Source organism: Monodon monoceros, unplaced genomic scaffold (genome assembly GCF_005190385.1).
Source record: "Monodon monoceros isolate NGI ecotype Baffin Bay Population unplaced genomic scaffold, NGI_Narwhal_1 Super_Scaffold_21, whole genome shotgun sequence".
Classification (NCBI taxonomy): Eukaryota; Metazoa; Chordata; class Mammalia; order Artiodactyla; family Monodontidae; genus Monodon; species Monodon monoceros.
Window position 1 is genome coordinate 79780849 of NW_021703778.1, and position 21210 is coordinate 79802058.

Here is a 21210-nt window from a genome sequence, read left to right on the forward strand (position 1 = left end):
TCAGAATGCCACATTCTGGGCCTGGCCAGAGCCTGGCAAAGGGCCAGGAGAGTTTAGCTATAGAGTTTTTATCAGTAGATAGTGTAGGTCCAGCACCCGGGTCTGCCAGCTTTCAAGGGGCCTAGGAAATATTTGTAGCCTAAGAAAAGGATATTGGCTGCAAAACCCAAGAAAAAGAGGAAAATCAAAATTGATAAATATTTCATTAAATGTCTACAAAGTGTAACATTATGTCAACTTCATAGTTATCATAAAAATGTCACTCCCTTTGAAAACAATTTATAGGTTGGGTTTTTTCTCACTCAGCCAGGATTCCCAATAGACATGATGACTGCCAAGATATGGTAGCCAAACGTAAATTAAAATGAATTCCTCGTAGTCAGATACTATCCAGCGCATAATTCTAGAAATTCCTTCAAACATTTTTAGAGCAAAAATTATGTTTATTATGGGATGTGGAGCATTTTAATATGTTTGATATGATATGGGGTGTGGCCTCCATAAGGAAGAGGGCAGGGCCTGCGAGCATGTTAAAATGACAGGGAGAGAGTGGAAGTTCAAGTGCAGGAGGGTGAGGCTTGAGGCCAGCTTGCCCACTGAGAAGCACAGACACCAGCTCTGGGAGGGACGGCAAAGGTCTCTTGTCTAGTACCATCTGCCCAGACCCGGCCAGCCAGGCCAAACTCTTGCCCAGGGTGGGGGGCTCACTCCTGCCACCCGTGAAGGATGCTTTCCTCCTGCCTAGCAGGTATCTGCCTCTACCAGATACCCCACAGGGTTTAGTTCTGTCCTCTCAGTCGACAGTCTCTGGTCACCCCTACTTTTGCACAACTCACTGACAGAGCTGAGGGTGGAGGTGGGCTGTACCCCACTCCCACCCTGTGGCCTCCTGTATACCTCCTGTGTGTAGCTGTGTACTGCAGTCTCAGTTCTCCCAGCTCTTCCCCTTTCCATAGGATTTCCCGGTCACCTCCCACCCTGGCTGCCTTCCCCATAAGCCAACTAATCACAGCCCCTCTTGCCCATGGCAAGGCCCAAATTAAACATGGTTCCCTCACTCCTGAGGGTGGCCCATCCCATCCCTGCAGTGCATTCTCTGGCCTCCCATGTGTTGGGGCTGCTAGATCCCCCTCTCCGAACCTGCTGATTTCAAAGAACATCAATGCTAACTGTATAATAATAATAATTGACATACTGAGTGCTTACTATGTAAGCACTTTTACATGATCTTGTAATCCTTACAAGAACAATGGTATGAAGTAGCTACTTATACTGTCCCCATTTTATAGATGAAGAGACTGAGGCTCAGAGAGGTAAAATAAATTGCCCAAAGTCACACCTCTGGTTAGTGGCAGAGCTAGGAGACAAATTCCATCAGTCTGCATTCAAAGAGAACCAAAGGGCACTAAGGTAGAGGTGTCCTTGCTGTAGCCAGCCAGCCAGATTCTTGACGGACCCTGGGGAAAGGGGTGGTCATGTGGCAGCTAACATAGAGCCCGTAGCTGGTTGGCTGGCGGGGTAAGCTCACTCTTGCTACCTGTCTCCAAGTAAGCAGTCTAATTTGGTATCCGTGTCCATTTCAGAAAGCTCGATTTTCCACCGCGTCTGTTAGTGTGTCTGTGTAAAAACATGCAAAACAAAGATGAGATATTGTTTTGATTTGGCCCTTTCACAAACATAGCTATGACCTTCCTTTTTTCTTCAAGTAAAGTGAACTTTTGTATTTGCTTCTCCCCCACATCTTTCCACGGCTCATTCCCTCACATCATCCAGGTCTCTGCTCCATGTCACGTCCTCAGAGGGGCCTCCCTGACCCTCTGGAACGTAGCCTGCCACTCCTGCCCTACATCCCCCCATCCTCTTACTTTGCTTAATTGCGAAACAATGGCACTTGCCTCTTGAAGTTATTGTGAGAATTCAAATGAGTTAATATATAAAGCACTGGTAAGTAATACATGCTATTTAAGTGGTAGTCCTTTTTAAAATTTCATCACAGCGTGTATACAACACAGTATACATTTATCTGTCTTCTTTATGTAGTTTGTATTATCTCTCTCCCTTACTAGACTATTATCTCCATGAGGGCAGGGAAATGATTGGCTTATTCACTGCTGTGTCCTCCAGTGTCTGGAACTGTACCTGGCACATACAAGGCGTTCAGTAAGTATTTGTTGAAATCGGTGAACGAACTGAGGTCTGGAGAGGTGGGAAGTGCTTTGGCTTTCATTCACGCATTCTATAAACATTTACTGAGCACCCACTCAGCGCCAAGCAATAGGCTCTCTCATTTTTGTAATACTAGCCTGTGAATCTGGCAGGGCAAAGATTTAAAAATAAAGTTTTTTAGTGAGGTATAATTTACATAGAGTGAAATGTACAGTTTTAAGGGGACCCCTGATGAATTTTGAGAAATGCGTGTTCCAAGTACCCACAATCCCATAAAGAAATAGAACAATGTTTCAGCCCGGCAGCGCGAGGTTTTGGGCCCCAGGTTACACAAAGGAACAGAGGGCAGGGGTGACTCTTCCGGACCAGCCTCTGGGGCGCCGGCGGGACCGCCCCGGGTGCGGGCAGGCGCTCCCGGGGGCGGGCGGGGGCGGGACTACAAGTCCCAGGCTGCTTTGCGCGCCCGCCAGCCGTGCGGAGAGGCGGGGTTGAAGGGAGGGGGCTGAGCGGCGGCGCCGAGGCGCTGGGGGCCGAGGCGCTGGCGGTTGGAGCGCGGGCTGGCGATGCTGGGCCCCGGGGCCCGGGCGGAGGAGGGTAGCACTGGCGAGGGCGCGGCCCCAGGGGCCGCGGCGGAGCCTGGGGCAGGGCCGGGGCGGGAGCCAGCGCGGCTGTGCGGCTACCTGCAGAAGCTGTCGGGCAAGGGCCCGCTGCGCGGCTACCGCAGCCGCTGGTTCGTGTTCGACGCGCGCCGCTGCTACCTCTACTATTTCAAGAACCCGCAGGACGCGCAGCCCCTCGGCCACCTGGACATCGCGGACGCCTGCTTCAGCTACACGGGCCCCGACGAGGCGGCCGAGCCCGGCGCGGAGCCGCCCGCTCACTTCCAGGTGCACAGCGCGGGAGCCGTCACGGTGCTCAAGGTGGGACAGCGCGCCCCGCAGCCCCGCACCTGCCTCCCGGGAACCCGCCCAGACGCCCTTCCCCTGCTCCCCCTGCCTAGCCTCTGGGGCTGCCCCCGATGCCCAGCTCAGCCTAGCTTCTCTGACCATCTAACTTTTTGCATACCCTCCTTTCTCTAAAGCCCTTCTGTCTTTCTTTCCCCACTTCTTCCTCAGACTGTCCCCGTCCCCATCTCAAGCCCTTTACCTGGGTTTAGGCCAGAGTGGCTGGGGGCTACTCAGCCCCTTGACCCGTTATCTCCCTCTGTGCCTTGCCTCGGGCCCTTCTCTGTCCACCTCCCTTCCCCTCCCCACCCCTGTTCTGTGGATGTCCTGTGTAACCCTCCCAGGCATTCATTACTTACTGTAGGCTTCCTGCCCTTGGGTAAGTTATTACCCTCTTCAGCAGCCTCTTCTGTAAAATGGGGAGAGCAGTAGTATCTACTTCGTGGGGGTGTTGGAATTACAAGAAATATACTCTGACCTCTCCTAAGTGTTACTGCATTCAGGGCTATAGACCAAGAGAGTCAGAGTTGGCAGGGCCCTTAAAAGATAATCCACTGCAGTCTCCTCCACAGTGGGCAGAGACACTCCAGCTAAGGTCACACAGACAGTAAGTAGCAGAGACTGTTTGCTTGCTCCGTATTTTGGCTGGGAGAGGAGGGAAACGTTTGCTTCAACCAGTTCTGCCTTGCCCATTTGAGGCTTCCGTAATCTTTTTTCTACACAGTGTGTAGAAGCATGGGACTAGAGTCAGAAGTCCTGATTCTGGTGCTGAGAAGCCTTCCCTGTCCTTGGGGCATCCCATTATCTCCTAGGGGCCCTCCTGCTTCCAGCACCTGGGCATCTGGGCCCTGGCCTGGAGTTGGGTCTCTCTCCCAGCCTCCTTCCCTGCCTGGTTCCTGTGAGTCTCCACCCTCACTCCTCTCTCTCGCTTCTCTTCCGTATTACAAGCTGGGCTTTCTCCAGAGCAGCAGGGCTGGGCTGGGACGTATGAAAACTCTGCAAAGCTCGCCAAGTGGAGAGCAGAGTGGGCTGAGCCTGACGCCCTTGGCCTTGTGAGCACGGGGCTGTTCCAGGATCTCCGAAGCCAGCAACAGTTGGAGCTGCTCCCCAGGTCGTTTTTAGAGCTTTGTCAGCTCAGTTCCTGCTGTTTCAGGCAGAGTCTGATTACTGTGTTCTTTTAGGCTTTACCATCCCTTCTTTAAGTGGGTGCAGACAGCCTTTTTCTCCAAAGGAAGCCAAGCAGAGTTTCAGTTCAACTCGGGCTTACTTAGAAAGCATTGGTGTAAACTTGGGAGTGATCTGAGCAAGTACACAGGGACTTTTGCCAAAGAAAGGTTTGTCCTCACTGTATATATGGACTGTCCCTGTGTACAGCTGAATTTCCTGTGGAATTGTTTGTTAAAACAGAAAGTAGAGCATCCTGTTTCAGATTTTCTCAAATGACTTTGGAGCCCTCCATCAGGTTTTTTCATTAAAATTTTTTGAATGATGGAGGTATCTACCTAAATGGGGCTGCAAGATGCAGTGTCAGGAGTGTGGCTTTAGAGTTGGATTGACTTGAACTTGCGGCCTGAATCTGCCACTCACAGGTGTTGAGCAAACTATACCACCTCTCTGTCCCAGTTTCCTCTTCAGTCTAATGGGAATCTTACCTTCCTCATTGGTTAGTTTTGAGAATTCTGGAAAATAGCTGGCACAGAGTAGGCACTACATGGCAGCCATATGAAACAACAGGTGGTGTCTTTGGCCAATTAGGTAGTGCATTCATATAATGGAATATTATGCAGCCGTGAACATAAAGGAATGAGAGCTCTAGGTGTCAACATGGATGACTCTCATAAACATAAAATTGAGAAAGAAAAACAAAGTTACAGATTGATTGCATACAGAGGTACCATGTAAAGACTAAGAAGATCATGCAAACACATATGCTGCATGGGGAGTGGGAGAGCTGTGTCGGCGTGATGAGCCCTGGCTTCAGGATGGTGGTTCCCACTTGGGAAGAGAGGGGAACGTGAGTGGGAATGGGTGCTCAGGGGGGTTCTAGTGTCTTTGCAGTGTTTTATTTCTAGCACTGGGTGGTGTTTGTTATATTATTCTGTCTGTCTCTTTGTATGTTCAGAATATTTCTTTAAAAAAAAAGGAAATTGATTTTCATGTAGGTTACTGACTATGGAATATTTTGGTACGTAAAGTTGAATTAGTCACAGAATAAGACAGCATGCCCGAGACAAAGGGTTTGCTTTATAAAAACAATGGAAATGGAAACACAGGCAAGCCTTTTCAAAGGAAGGGAGCAGTCAAAATGTAAGGTTTCAGAGTAGGGGTGTGTTTTAAGAAGGATTTTTAAAATTTTAATTTAAATCTTTTAATTTCTAAAAAATTTATTTTAGTTTTGGCTGCGTTGTGTCTTCGTTGTTGCGTGGGGGCTTTCTCTAGTTGCGGCGAGCGGGGGATACTCTTTGTTGCGGAGGTCAGGCTTCTCATTGTAGTGGCTTCTCTTGTCGCGGAGCACGGGCTCTAGGTGCGCGGGCTTCAGTAGTTGTGGTGTGTGGGCTCAGTAGTCGTGGCCTGTGGGCTCTAGAGCGCAGGCTCAGTAGTTGTGGCACACAGGCTTAGTTGCTCCGTGGTATGTCGGATCTTCCCAGACCAGGGCTGGAACCCGTGACCCCTGCATTGGCAGGCGGATTCTTAACCACTGCTCCACCAGGGAAGCCCCCAAAAGGATGAATTTTATTGTACAGTAATTCCTTCTGAATTGTGGACATAAAAATTTTGTGGTGGTAAAAGTGGAAATTAGCAATTTATCTTCCTTTTCACCTTTCAGATCTGAGAACTGACTCCCATAAGCTTTAATGCTTCCCTTTAGGGCTGCTCAGCGGTAGGGCAGAGCCTGATTTCTAAGGGGGATTGTAGGTTAGTGAGGATTAAACCCTGCTCAAGCTTCAGCTAGTTATATATAATTTTATAGATACCATTTCTTTTGACGGGTTAAAAAGAAAAAAAAAATAAGCAATTTGCTTATTGTATTATCATATGGTTCTTATTTTAAAGTGACTTGCTGCCTTCTCTGGAGGAGCTGTGGTTTTGTTGAAGTTTTCCCAAATGTTTTACCACTTGAGTCTTAATGAAAGCTGATATTGGAATTTCTTGGTAGGCTTTTCTATTCATAAACTCAGGGATGTGGACCTTATTTTACAGATGAGGGAATGGAGGCCGGAGAGGGGATGTGATTTGTCTGAGATCTTGAAGATAGACTCAGATGCTCTTGGCTAGTAGAGACTCTGGGAACAGTGAGTGTCCAAAATGCCAAGTATCTAATTCTATTATCAGTTTTGACAAGTCTCTTTTTTTTTTTTTTTTTTTTTTTTGCTTTGGATTTCAGTGGTTTGGGATTAGATAAGATGTAGTGGTTTTTTCCCTTACTGCATTTGATTTCTGTCCTTTTCACGCAGAATGAAAGCACCAGGAACATTTTACCTACCGATTCTTTACCAGGATGTATGGTACCTGTTACTAGACGTTTGGAAACTGCTACAACAGACAGAAACTGATGCTTCCTGTGTGTGTGTGTAGAGGTGCTGGAGGCTTCTCACTGAGCTTTCCTGGGATCTGAGGCACAGGAGACCGTTCTAGAGTGAGCTGGCACTTAGGGAAGAGAGAGCATGTGACTGACTGGGGGTAAAGCGTGAATGACCCTGCTCTGCCAGATCTCCACAGTCCCTGGAGCAAGGAGCATCGTCAGACTGTCAGCAGATGCACTCCGCTCCCTCTCCTCCCTTTCTTGAAGGCATATGGTGCACAAATGGAGGTGTATGTTGGTTTCTGAGTCGCACGTAACGGAACAATCATGCATCCCTATTCTTAACGCACTTTTGTGGGAAGGATGCACATTCTCTGGTGTTGAAACTGCTCTCAGCTTAATGACAGACATTTGCTAGCTTGGGTAATCATAGTGTGTGCAGTACAAAATAGATGTGGTGAACCAGCCTTCTTGGCTAAATGGCTCTGCTAAGCTGTTCTTCCCCGGGGCGTCTGCTCAGGGGTCTTGAAATGTTATTTAAATCTTTTATCGAGACCTGACTTTCCATGGATTTTTCATGGCTTCCCAATGAGTAAGTTTCTTAAAGGCAGGTATAGTCTCACAGGTGTGATGTCGCAGTGGCTTTCTGTCTCCCACTGTCTGTCACACAGGCCTCATGGTAGTGTGACCTCCACACTATTTCCTGCTCATGAGGCTCCAAGCACTGCTGTTTGCATCCTTGCCCTCCCAGAACAGCACCTGCACAAAGTAGGTGCCCAGGCAGACGTTTGTTGAACGAATGAGTAGAAGGTCATTACCCAGTAAGCGCTGGTTTTGGTGTGAGCTCCAGCCCTTTAGAAGTGATCAGCCAGAATTCTCAAATGTATTAAATGACATTCTCACCACATGTCATGGAGGTGCCTGCCATTCAAGGAATGCCCAGTAAATATGACAGGCATCAGGGGTTCAAAAGACGGATTACCGTCGGTCCTTAATTTTCAGGTCTCTTGTATTTCATGCCCCCAGTCTTGACTCTGAGGGCACTGTTGTAGCAGTGGGTGAATGTTTTATGTAAAAGGCCATGTAGTAAATATTTTAGGTCTTCCATCAGTGCCATCTCTGTGACTACTCTGCTCTGCTGTTATAGTACAGAAACAACCGTAGAATGAGTGTAGCTGTGTTCCCATAATTTTTGTTTATGGATTCTGGAATTTGAATTTCATGTAATTTTCACACGTCACAAAATACTGTTCTTTTGGGTTTTTTTTTTCCAGCCATCTGAAAACATAGAGACCTTTCTTGGCTTGTAGCTGTGTAAAAATAGGCAGTAGGCTGGATATGGCCCTCAGGCTGTAGTTCACTGGCTCTGGTGTTTTAGAAAGGCCTGGACACTTCTCATTCATTCTGTCACTTACCCATTCTGTGTGCTTAGGCACTGGGGGTATAGACGGAACAAGGTGAACACAGTTCCTGTCCTTGGGGAGCTTTCTGTGTAGCCCAGAGACAGACGTTAATAAAAACAAAACCAACACCAACCAGTGCTGTGAAGTTTAAAAGGAAAGAGATGGGATGCATGTATAATAGGGGATCCTAATTTAGATTGGAAGGAGGAGGGCTAGGGAAGACTTCCTGAGGAAATGACATTTGAGCTGAGGCATGAAGGGCACATTGGTGTTGACTGGAGAAATGGAGAGGGGAGTAGAGTGTTCTAGGGAGAGGAAATGGCAGGAGCAGAGCCCCTTAGGTGTGTAGGGGACTCAAGGAATGCCCGGTGGCAGCTGGGGTGGAGGGGAGGGCCTTGGGGCCCGAGTTGTAGGAATCAGCAAAGAATTTTCGGCAGGGCTTAACAAATAGTTGGTGTTTTTTTTTTCCTCCCAAACTGATGGTTGGGTTATATCCAGTATTTTCATCTAATTATGTTGGAGGATTGTCTTGTCTTATGTTTTAAGAGTTGAAATATTAATATGTTACCCACTGGAAAACAGGTTTTAAAGTTGATAAATGCAGAGTTGAAGATCTCGTGGTCCATTGCCTCTTAAGCACCATTGTTTCTGAGCAGGGGTTGCTGGCTCGGGGGCTGTGTGGCTACAGCCTGCCCCACCCCTCTCAGTGGACTGCCTTTCCCTAAGCATTCCTCATGGCCACCTTCCCTGACTTCTCTCATGTCCCACTTACTTTGCTCATATGCGTGTTACCAGTTTCCTTCCCCTTTGGAGGAAACCGTTGCTTGAGAAATGGAGGGAGGGGTCACATGCATTCAGGGTTGAGACGTGAATACAGCTCTCACATCTCACTGAGGCTTCTGAGGGGTGGACGGCTCTCCTTGTTCAGGTGCCTGCATCCATTATCAGCCTTTCCATCTCTGGGCAGAACAAAATATAGATAATAACCCTCCTTCCAAAGAAAGAAAAGAACCCCGTTATTGTAGAAATGACTCTCCGGTTGGTGGAGTGGAAGGGGTTTTGATTAGGAATTTTCAGTTCTTTTAGAGATTTATGTAGTAGGGTCTTAATGACATTTGAGTGGGTGTTTAGCTACATCCTGGAAGGCCCAGTCCTAAGTGGATTTTGTTCACTTTCACAGAGTGAATGCAGTATGGAATGGTGAATTAGGAAGTAGCGATGCTTCTAACCAGCGTCCTGCTAAATACTCTTCCTGGGAACTCGGTGAAGTGAATGTGATGTGCGAGGCCTTCAGGGGCGGGAGGCCGAGGTGGTCCCGGAGAGGCTGCAGGTGTCATGATCACGCAATGAACAGTAGCTCACCAGTCTGCACAGGAAACCCCGAATGGACAGATTCAGGGTGGTGGTGCTCCCTAAAATGGGTCTAGCCCTGTTCTGGTGTTTGAGCATCTGATGCCGTGTCCTACTAGAGCCCAACTCCCGGAGGGCAGAGTTTTGTCCCTGGTTCACCGCTTCAGCCTTAATGCTGAGCAGAGTGTCAGGCATGGATTATATGCTCTGTATATACTGGGTAGCCGAATGAATACTTCATACCCTCATGCCCTCTTGGGGTGTGTGTGTGGTATGCCCTTGTTGCACGGTCAGAAGGAGATTTGCAGTGTCCATTTCTTCCTTTAGCAAATAGTTTTGAGCATCCACCATGTTGTAGGCATTATGCTTTTTCTGCATACACAGCAGTGAAAGTTTTCCATTCATTTCAGAAACTACAGTGTTAAGACTTTAAAAATAGATTAGCACCTGATAGCTTTGAAAAAAAACTTTGGAGAGAAACCATTTTTGTCTGTAGTATTCAGAGTTGGGAGTAAATATCAAACGTCTGCAAGTTTTTTGATCCTGAGGGGGGTCTGGCATCTTTCCATAGTAAATAAAGAGGGAGGCAGGGAACCCTGAATGTAAAATACTGATTTGGATATCACCCAGGGCCAGAAATCTGTGGTTTGTACAATAATTTCTATGGGCATTGTGGAATTGGGGAGATCTGTGTGACTGATCACCAAGAAGAGCTCCCTGGAGAAATGGGCTGGGGAGTTGGTTAGGTTTTGGTATAATTGTGTAGCTGTTCAAAGGTTTAGTTCCTTTTGGATCAACAAGAAGTGTTCCCAGTCTGATGGGAATCAGCATCTTTTCATGAGTTTGCATGCTTGGCCAATGCTTAACTTCTTCTGACGGATTGTGTGGGAAAACTGGAATCTGGGGGAGAAGGGGGCATTCAGGAGCTGAGATCCTTTGGCCTCCTTTCTGGCCCTTTCCAGGGCCAGCCGTCCTGGAAAGAGCAGACGTCCTTTGAGCGGTCTGCCCTCAGGTGAGAACTTGTCTGGGCGTCGGATGGCAGGCCTGGCGGTGGACTGGAGGCTGACAGGCCAGTGTTATCAGAGATGTTGATCTTGGATTATAGGAATTATTTCTAGGCAGCGAGCCCAGTTTTCATTTCCCTTTCCAGCTCTGTGATGTCCAGGGGAGACTGTGCTTGCAGAGAAGGAGCCGAGCCTGTGTTTGGAAATCTGATGCAGCCAGCCAGCCATTCACGTAACAGTCTTGGTTGGGCAAGGCCGTGATGGACATCTAGCGGGAGTCAGGTGTTGCCTCTGGCCTCTCGGAGCTGTCCTGTTCTGGGGTTTCATTAGGGCATTGTCATCAAGTGGCTCTGTGAGGTGGAGGAAGTCATTCGGTGTTTTTGTTCCAAGGGTCATTATCCCTGAGTCAGAACTGACGAGACCCTCAGATGAGCCCACCCTGCCCCTTGTGTGATAGAGTGAGAAACAGAGGCCCACAGCTAGTTAGCAGCAGCTCTGGCACTAAAGCCTCCCCCAGACACCTGAGTGATATTTAGCCATTTTAAACCCAGCAGTTTGATGCTATTTGCCATTTTACTCCCTTAGTAGGAAATTAGGCTTATTCTGTTTTTAGTTGTTGTACACAGATTCTGAAATTGTACATTTACCTCTTTGGTGCTGCAGCATAGATGTAAGATGTTCAAGTCACATGAAGATTGGAAATTAACAGTATAGATGATAAGCTTCCAGTGGGGGTTGATTGATTATAGACATTAGTGGTGTTTCCCTGGCAGGGACTAGACCTGCACATCCCTGTTCAGGAGCCTTCTCTTTGGAGGTGTGCAGAGGAAAACTGACCCTTGGTGTGATTTCTCTTGCTGCTCTGTAAGCCATGCCCTCTAGCTTCAGAAGTGAACCAGTTTTGGGGCTTCCCTGGGGGTGCAGTGGTTAAGAATCCGCCTGCCAATGCAGGGGACACGGGTTCGAGCCCTGGTCCTGGAAGATCCCGTGTGCCACAGAGCAACTAAGCCTGTGCGCCACAACTACTGAGCCTGTGCTCTAAAGCCTGTGAGCCACAACTGCTGAAGCCCATGTGCCTAGAGCCTGTGCTCTGCAACAAGAGAAGCCACCGCAATGAGAAGCCCGCGTACCACAACGAAGAGTAGCCCCCGCTTGCCACAACTAGAGAAAAGCCTGCACGCAGCAACAGAGACCCAACGCAGCCAAAAATAAATAAAATAAATAAATTAATTAAAAAAAAGAAGTGAACCAGCTTTTTAAGCTTCACAGTTTACACAGCTCTCTCACATATACTATCCCAGAGGTAACATGATGATAAGGCTATCTTTCATTTCTGTCCTTTAAAGGGAAGCATCTCCTTGAGACTTGTGGTTCTCAGATTGGTGTGGGGAAGGAGCCTCCTGGGATCCTGTTAACATGCAGGTTGTGGGGTTCCCCCCTAGAGATTCTGGTTCGGTTGGTAGGCCAGGGTGGACCTCAGGAGTCTGCATCCTTATCCATTGTGCCGACCCTTATGCTGCAGACCTTTGTGGTCCTCTCTTTGAGAAACACCACTCTCCGCCAGATCATGAATTACTGCTCTCTTTGACTGTGAAGTAAAGACTGGCCCTATTTGAGGATGGTTTTCTAAGCAGACTAGAAATAACTAAACTGCGTGGGTGGAGACCAGTGAAGTGTGAGCCATTTATCCTTAGGTTGACACTCTGTGGTTTATGTCTGCTACCCTCTTTGCATTCTGAGTTTCTGTGCTCCAGAGCAATGGTTTGGGGCCTGTGACTCCCTCCTCCCAATGGCCCTGAAGTTTCTGTCTCCTGAGCTGATCGCTCAATCACTGGCACAGCACCACATTTCAGTGTTCCTCCAGGGCCATTCAGAGGGAAGCTCCTGGAGGGCGATAGTGTTCGCTTGCCATCCTTAGGGTGATTCTGGGAGGGTGAGTTTTAATGATTACCACCACCAAACAGCTGATAAGGACTTTTAGAGCCCCCAGCTTTTCACCCAGAGAGGGGGAAATAACCGATTGATATAGGAGAACCATCTGGCACTTTCTGGAGGCACCAGCTCTATCTTAAAAGACTGTTAGAAATCAACATGCTTCCCAAACACTCTTGTAAACTCACTAAAAGGTTAGGCAGATTTCTGGTTCAGGCTCCCGTGTTCCTCCTAATCTCTGATGGGCGGTGCCTGGGAATCTGCCCCTCCCAAACCCCAGTTCATAAAACTTCATATTAAGTCAGTCATTCCTGTGTCCTACTTGTAAGTTAAAAACCATCAAGCCGGAACATTGCAGTGTTGCATGGTGTGTGGAAACCATTGCAGACAGAGGTGGCATGGGGCTCTCCGCCAGTCTGCTGGCTGTTGCTGCAGGAGTTTTTATTTATCCTGAGCTCATAAAACCCTGGCGCTCTCTTATTGTGCAATGGCAGAGCTGATAGGCAGCCATAGGAATGTAGCCCTGTGGTCACTCGGAGCCCGCGTGGTCCCCTTCCCTCTGAAACAGAAAGCGTTTTGACAGGCTTCCACACTTCCTGCAGGGAAGAGCAGGCCCAGAGAGTGTCTTTGTCCTTGCCCTTGCCTTGGTGAAATCTGTCATCTAGGCCAGGCCCCTTACAAGCCCAGTTATCTTTATTGTCCTCTTTTCTAGAACACGCATTTGCTTGTCTTTGTTCTGTTTGTAGTCTTCTCCTAGTTTGTAATCTTCATTAAATTGTTAGAGTTGGGTTTAAGGAGTGGCTGATCTCTCAAGGTGTTTGCTTTTTAAAAGAAGATGCTTGAGTATCAGAGATGGCAAAACTCCTCAGACTGCTACCTCCCAGAATGGGTGAGAAGTGGGGCACCTTCCCGAGGAGAGGCTGCCCCCCACTGCCAACTGTCCAGGGAAAGTGATGGAGGGGGAGGTCTAGGTTCTTGCTCAGCCTTTGAAAAGGATTTAGATTAGAATTCATGTAATTATTTTGCAAAATAAATTATGTGAAAATGCTGACTTCAGGGTAGCCATTTAAAAAGACAAAAAAATAAGAACTTATCGTGTTAGAGGAACGGAGGTCTGTACAATTGCACTCCATTTTCCCAGGAGCCAGGAGATCCAGTATTATTTCCCTTCTCAGCATCAGTCACTGGGCTGAAACAGAAGATTTCAAAACTTTCCCAAGGAAAAATTACTTTTTTTTTCATTGGTACTGGGCCAGATCCCTTGAGATTGTTTCCAGGCCCATGGTTTTGAAATGTTGAGAAGAATATTTGGAACCTAAAGTTATTTATCAGATATGGGGTTGTAGTCTGTTTTTCATCTGAGTTTTGTTTTGTATTATCAGGCTGTTTACAATGTTCTTGTGCTTTTTATTGCTTATGGAAGAATTACCTTGGAAATCCAGATATACTTCTTTCTTTCTTTGTTTGGCCACGCCTTGGGGCTTGTGGTGTCTTAGTTCCCTGACCAGGAATTGAACCCAGGCTACAGCAGTGAAAGCACCGAGTCTTAACCACTGAACTGCCAGGGAATCCCTCAGATATCCTTCTTTAGATTTAAGAAACGAAAATTCCTTCATTATGAACAGGCATTGCATCCTTTTAAGATATGACTGAGTCAAACTATGCATGCAGTTTAAATTGCTTTCTATGACGTGTGCAAACTTAGCCCATCTCTGTTCTCTTCTCGTGGCTGTCTCGTGACTGTTGGTTATTCTGTTCTTCTGACTTATAAGCATGGTAGGCACTGACACTTTGGGGAGGAGCCCAGAGTTCACACCCTAAGTGGGTGACTGAAGTGCTCTGTCATCACCATATAGCATGATTGATTCTATAAGGGAGGTCGGATGGCCTCATAGATGGGGTGTTTGAACTGGGTCTTGAGGGGTGAGTAGGTGTTTGCAAATGGGTTTAATTAGTGCAGTAGAAGGAGGGGTCGTTGAAGCTGAGCTGGCTTCTGTGTGCCTGTTGTGTGGGCAAAAGGCTATGGTCCTGTGGAGTGTGGGGCAGTGTAGGCCAGGTGACCATGCCAAATTGCCCAGCACTTAGAAGCCACCAGAGAGTTTTAAGCATGGAATAAATATGGCTTAGGTGGCTATGTGTAAGAAGGGGGTTTGGGGAGGGGTGACTGAGGACAGCAAGACCAGTTAGGACGCTCTTGCAGAGGCCTGAGTTTGATGAACCAGGACAGTGTCAGGGAGCGGGAATCTGAGAGACTGACAAAGGGATTCTTTGGACTTGGAGACCTGGTGATCCTATTATGCTGGAAGACGGTTCCTCTCTTCTCTACATTTGTTTATGTGTGGTTTTATTATTGCTCACTGCAGTCTATTTTTAAAGAAATGTCTTTAGAGAAGAATTGTGGCTCAGAGCATCCAGTGGGAGTACCTTATAGCCGATTGATGGTCATACTCTCTCCAACCCAGTGAAGCTGTGCTGAGCCCCCTTCGATGTCCTGAGGAACTTCTGTACTGTCAAAAAGACCAGCCTCGAGCTTCCCTGGTGGCGCAGTGGTTGAGAGTCTGCCTGCCGATGCAGGGGACATGGGTTCGTGTCCCGGTCCGGGAAGATCCCACATGCCGCGGAGCAGCTGGGCCCGTGAGCCATGGTCGCTGGGCCCGTAAGTCCGGAGCCTGTGCTCCGCAACGGGAGAGGCCACAAAAGTGAGAGGCCCACGTACTGAAAAAAAAAAAAAAGAAGACCAGCCTCTGATGTGGGAGTTGTCCTTGCTCATGAAGCCAACACACTTTAAATTGAACTTGGCTGTTGGTTGGGGTCGTCAACATTTCAGTATCTGAGAAAGACCATAGAGGAACTTCTGATTCCTGCTGACATGCTGAGGGGATGGATTTTGTCTTGGACGTGCACTTCTCCGTCTTCCCATTAATAGCAAGGAACACAGACCCAGGTTTGAATTTTGATGTGCCAACTGGCTGTGAGATCTTGGGTGATCATGATAATATGGATGGTTGACGCCTAATGAGTGTGCCAGGCACTGTTTTGAGCTTAACACGCGTTAACTCATTTAATCCTCATAACAACATCACATGAAGTAGGTTCCTGTTGTTCACATTTTGCCAATGAGAAGTCCGAGACACATTAAGTAACTTGCCTAATACAGCTAGCAAATGGCAGAGCTGGGATTTGAACTCAGTTAGGCTCCTGAGTCCAAGTAGGTAATACTTTGGGAAAGTAGATGATACTATCTTGTGAGATTGTTATGAGCTTTAAATGATAGCGTGTATAAAGTGTTTAGCACGATGTCTGGCACATAGTAATTGTTTACTTAATGGTATCTAATATTATTACTAATATGCACGTATACATTATGAAATAGTCTATATAATTTTATTCCATCTTTGTAAAGAAAATTGCTACATGTATTTATGGATAGAAAAGTATCTGAAAGGATGTACTCCAAAGTGCTGATTGAAGTTATTACTGGGGATGTGGTTATATTCATTTTATTTTCTTCTTTGTTTTTCTGGATTTTTCAGATTTTCCACAGCAAACATGGGTTATTATTATTATTGAAAAAAAAGTCTAAAATATGTTGTTGGGTTTTGTTTTTGTTTATTTTTTTAAAGCTGAATAGGAGCTCCCAGGCAAACAGGAGCTCCTTAAGTGCTGGCAGAATGAGGTGCCTCTGCAAAACTATGGAACTCCACACTATGTTTAGTGACTTAGAATTTGTTCGGTCTTTTTCTCAGTTTGCCTTTTAATTTTGTATGGTGGTTTTGGACACACATCCAGATATTTTTCTCTGCTGTCTTTCTTTTTGCGTTTAGACAGGCTTTTACATTCCAAGAGAATAGAAATGTTACAGCAGAGACTTTTTTCCGTGTTGCTAGGGTAAATAATCAATGCAGTGAAAATCAATGCCTCCCTGCCCCTCCTCAGCCTGGAGTCAGCCCCCTAGAGTTGCCCGTGTGAGAAGCAGCTCTGTGGCTTGCAGTCTGAAGATCTGCCCTTCGAGCCTTCAATCTGGGGCTCTGTCCTGAAAGAGCGTTGGTTTTCCTTGTCCACAGAGTCAGGACGCACAGGGCATTTGTTGTCACAGGGCATTCGTCGTGGCCGTTGATTGTACTTCAGTGTGAACTGTTCAGGAGATCTCTGCACAGACCTTCCGTGTGAAGTGCTGCTATGCTGATGGTTGGATGTAAAGTCAGATCATCCCTTGTGTACCTTTAAAATTCGGCAGAAATCTACGCAACTGTTGTTACAAGATGCAGAAAGAGACAGAAACTTAATTTTAATTTACATAGGCATCTTCTACTAATTTAAATGGTTTTTATCTTGCATTCAAATCTTGAATCAATTTTGAATTTATTTTCCTTTATATTGTGACCTAGGTTTCACACCTAGGTCGTAATTCATAATACTTTTATTTCTTTCCAAATTTTTAGCCAGTTGTCCTAATGTCATTGTTTAATAATTAATAGTTTTCCCACTGATTTGATTTGAAATGCCACATAAGTATTTTATATCTATTTAGCCCTGTATTTTGATCCTCTGGTAGTAGAGTGCTGGTTTAATTATTGTGGCTTTATAATATGCTTACTTATTTGGTAGGGCAAAGCCTCATGCCTCATTTACTTTTTCAGAATTCTCAAAGGTTAGACTTCAGATGAATTTTATAATTTCATTGCCATGCTTTGAAGAACTTTTTAGAATTTTGGCTGGATTTTTTTTGTTTCTATAATGCATACAGATTTCTTAAATGTATACCTATGCATTTTGTGTTTTGTTTGTAATTGTGAACATGTTTCTAACTGTCTGTTGCTGGTATAAAGGAAACGTTTGCTCACTGGGAGCGTCTGAGAGCCGAAAATTGACCAGGCCTCACCCAGTTCTGTACCCCTAGTGTTGACTGCTGCGTTGGCCTAAGTCAGGCTCTTAATAAATATTTGCCAAGTGAATGAACAAACATTTCTATGTATATGGTGCTCCTCCTTTTTCTTCTTTTGGATTACTTTAGCTAGATTCCCAGGAATGGAGTTTTTGGTTAAAGGAAATGAGCATTATTATAGCTTCTAAAATGTGCTGAGTCTTTTTAGATGGAGATTCTTTACCAAAGGGCTGGGGAATAAGAGTGCTTGGGTCAGTTGGTGGTATAGTGAGAATGTAGTTAGGAGATGAGGCCTGACTCTTTGTGTGTGCTGCAAGATTGTGGCTCCAGCCCCCATCCCCAGTAATGCACTTGCCTGCAAGAGTGGGCCCTTAATAAATAAATGTGTGTTGAGATGAATTAACTTTACTGTGGGACTTTTCTGAGCACCAAGGAAAGAGCTGGTCTTGGAGAGAGGGAAGTCCCTGGGGCCCAAGAGGAGGGACAGGTGTCTGGGGCCCATCTCCCGAAGAGTGGACTTGTTTTGGGCTACTAGAGGTCTGGGTGCAAAGGCTTGTGGGAACAGCTGGAGTATCGCATGGTTCTTCTCAGCCAGCTTTCAGGGACTGATTTCCACCTCAAGCTGGATGAGGCATGGCCTGGTTTACATTCTCTGAACTGGCACTTCACGTCATGGTGCCTAAATGCAGCAGATGTCTGTCATATCAGGACTGTGCCCACCCAGTCCTTGTCTGCCCCCAGCTCCCCAGGACATTCATGCAGCTGTGTAGGGGACAACCAGAATGGCTTTCCAAGATGTTTGGCATGGTCTCTCATGTTTGGATTTGGTGCCATATTTGAATTATAATTTTAGCAGTTTTGAGGCAGTAGCAGTAGCTGAACGTAGGAAAGAATGAATCAGATATATGAATGCTTAACTGCATTCCAGTCACTGTGCTACACATCTTGGGCCATATTGAGGCCAGCAGGTTTTGCCTTTGTCTTGAAGGAACTTAGACTAGTGAAGCACACTGCCGTGGGAAGCTGTCCTGGGCTACATGGCGCTGTGAGTTCCCCATTCCGAGGATGGAAAGAGCATGCAGGTCAGGGAAACCTTATTTGGGTTTTGAAGAATGAGTAGGAGTTGGAGAGAATGGTGTCATGGGAGACTCAGGATATGGTCTCAGTGAGACTTCAGACAGTAGATGCTGTTACTGACCTGTTGGATGCCTGCCTGGCATCGGCTCTTACTGTCTACTGAGCTGTGAAGCTTTGCCTCGTCTTTGCTCCTTCCAGTATGATTGGAATGTCTGTCTGGCTTTTCAGAATTTGGGACTAAAGTATTTAAAATGGTGATTTGGGGTAGGGTGGGGCAGAAATTGATTCTCTCCGGGTTATGCTGGTGGTGGTGATAAGCTTCAGCACTGACTGGCTCATTTGTCACCAGCTGGGCTGCAGCTCAGTGGAGCGAGCCCTGGTGATGGACTCCTTGAGGTGCTGTCTGTGAAGCCAGATCACTCGAAGGTCCTTGCCTTCCTTTGGGAGGGGGCAGTGAAGACACTGAAACTGTGAGCCATCAGCCAGACCAGCCAGACCCATTCTTTGGGGTCCCCAAATAATGTTGGCATCTCCATGGACATTAACAGAGCATGGCGTGGTTGGAGATATGGAGGTACCTAGTTAAAGAAGAAAGTTATTTGAGTCATAAAGTCCTTTGGGAGGTGAATAATGTTGGCTGCCCCACACTCTCAAGAACCCCATGCCCTTGGTCATCCCCAAGGCCGTTTCCCACCCGCTGGGTTTCCCACCTAGCCAGATCTCCCACCAACCTTGGCTCTCAAAATGGAATTTGTTTGCCATCATGATCTAGACCAGCACTGTTCAATAAAGACAGTGTGAATCAGTTATATACTTTTTTAAAAAAAATAAATTTATTTATTTATTTTTGGCTGCGTTGGGTCTTCGTTGCTGCGTGCGGACTTTCTGTAGTTTCAGTGAGCGGGGGCTACTCTTCATTGCGGTGTGCAAGCTTCTCATTGCGGTGGCTTCTCTTGTTGCAGAGCATGGGCTCTGGGGTGCACGGGCTTCAGTAGTTGTGGCACACAGGCTCAGTAATTGTGGCACGTGGGCTCAGTAGTTGTGGCTTGCAGGCTTAGTTGCTCCGCGGCATGTGGGATCTTCCCGGACCAGGGCTCAAACCTGTGTCCCCTGCACTGGCAGGCGGATTCTTAACCACTGCGCCACCAGGGAAGTCTCGCCAGTTATATACTTTTAAGTTTTCAGATACCCACATTAAACAGGTGAAATTAATAAATATATTTTATTTAACCCAATGTGTCTATAATATTTCATCATGTGGTAATAGCCGTATTTCACGTGCTCATGAGCCATGTGTGGCTAGCGGCTACTGTGTTTGGATGGGGCAGATTTAGACTAACTTTACCTGACTAAACAGGACTGGGGCAATGAAGAGACTAGTTTGTGATTCTACATCTAATTAGGACTGAACTGAGATCAAATCTCAGTTCAGTCTCTGTTTAAAAGATATCAAATGGGAAACACGGAGGTTTTGTAGATCGCTGCTGGTTGTGCTGTTCTACTTTTAATCCTGCCCTGTCTCATGGGTCTCAGCTCCCTGAGGGAAGGGCCTCTAGGGGCTTTTCCGCCTCCTTGATCATAGCACATGCCCTGGAGCCATGTGCCCCCAACAGCCTTTCACAGCTGCTTGGGGATTGAATTTGAGATGCTTTTAGTGGTTGCTAGATTTTTTTGTTTTTCAAGGAAATGAACCCCAGTTAATCATTGTCTCGAGGTAGTTTTGCCTGCCTTATTGACCAGATTTCTGTAACATGAATAATATGTCAGACATTGAGAGCATGTGATCTAAAAGTTTTTTTGCCCGAGGAATTTAGTGAGAGATGATTAAGAAGTTACTAACTGTTCCTCAGTCAGAATTTAATACTCAGAGATTTAAAGGGAAAAGGCTTTCTTGTAACAAGCAGCCTTCTCATGGTGTTTGCGTTTCAGGAAACAGGTAGAGAGGTTAGTGATGGATCTGACACAGTATGGTCTTCTCCCTGGGATGGGGACGGGGGCCAGGCAGGGGAGCTGGTGGGAGGACCAGAACACACGCACACATCTGCACACACATGCACGCACTGTCAAAACACACACTTTCCCCTAAGCTGGGGGTCGGGAGACTAGGTGCTCAGTATGGACTCTGTGAAAGGACGGAGGAGGAGGGATTAGGTGGGCTTTGGGTTCTGATTTGGCTGTCTCCCAGCCCCTTGCTCTTCCAGCCACTCTCTCCCCTCCTCTGGGAATGCTGGGGTCTCTTGTCCTGCCTCGGAGCCAGGCTGAGCCCCCAGCTGTGCTTTAGGGCTCCTGGGCCTGAGCAAATCTCCTCTTCTACCTGAACCCTTCTTCCCCTGCCCCCCTCCCCGGCCCCCCCAATTTCCAAGAGCAGTGACTTTGTCTAATCTCATCATTGCCCTGCCAAGAATCCAGGAAGGCACTGGAGTCCCTTTGGGCGTTGTCCCTGCTTATCCCAGCTCCACCCCCCTGCCAGCCTCTGCTTGCCTGTGCTCTCTTGCCTCTGGGCCTTTGCACATACTCTTGTCTCTGCCTGGAGCTTCTTTTTTGTCTTGTCCTTCTGGCCACCACCTGCTTCCCCTTTAAGACCAAGCTCCTGCATCATTTTATGATTACTTGTTTATTCATTTCTTCACTTATTTATTCAACCAATATGTATCTGGCACTGAGCTGGATGTTAGAAAAATGGAGACATCTCAGAGTTTATGTTTATTCGAGAAGAGAGACATTAAGCCAAGACTGTGAACGTTTTGAATCCACAGGTAGCAGTTTTCCTAAACTTTCAGTACCTGACCCTTGACCCATCTCCTCTGCACCCTTCAGTCACACCAGCCCCACTTCACCCACTCAGACCTCTGTCATAGCACTTAACACACTCTTGAAACTACTGATTTATTTTTCCTATCTTTCTCACAAGCCCTGATTCCAGGTT

At 46.9% G+C, this 21210-nt stretch overlaps 1 protein-coding gene across 3 annotated transcripts in view; it reads left to right on the top strand.

The window, feature by feature from the left end:
* Positions 1-2700: 2700 nt before the first annotated feature.
* The window catches only part of TBC1D2B (TBC1 domain family member 2B), an 87366-nt gene continuing 68856 nt past the window's right edge, over positions 2701-21210 (top strand). For all 3 annotated transcript variants that reach the window (XM_029237341.1, XM_029237343.1, XM_029237342.1), the window contains exon 1: positions 2701-3086. In XM_029237341.1, the coding sequence (XP_029093174.1) occupies positions 2730-3086 (357 nt within the window). In that variant the 5' untranslated portion in view covers positions 2701-2729. The remainder of the gene's footprint in view (positions 3087-21210) is intronic.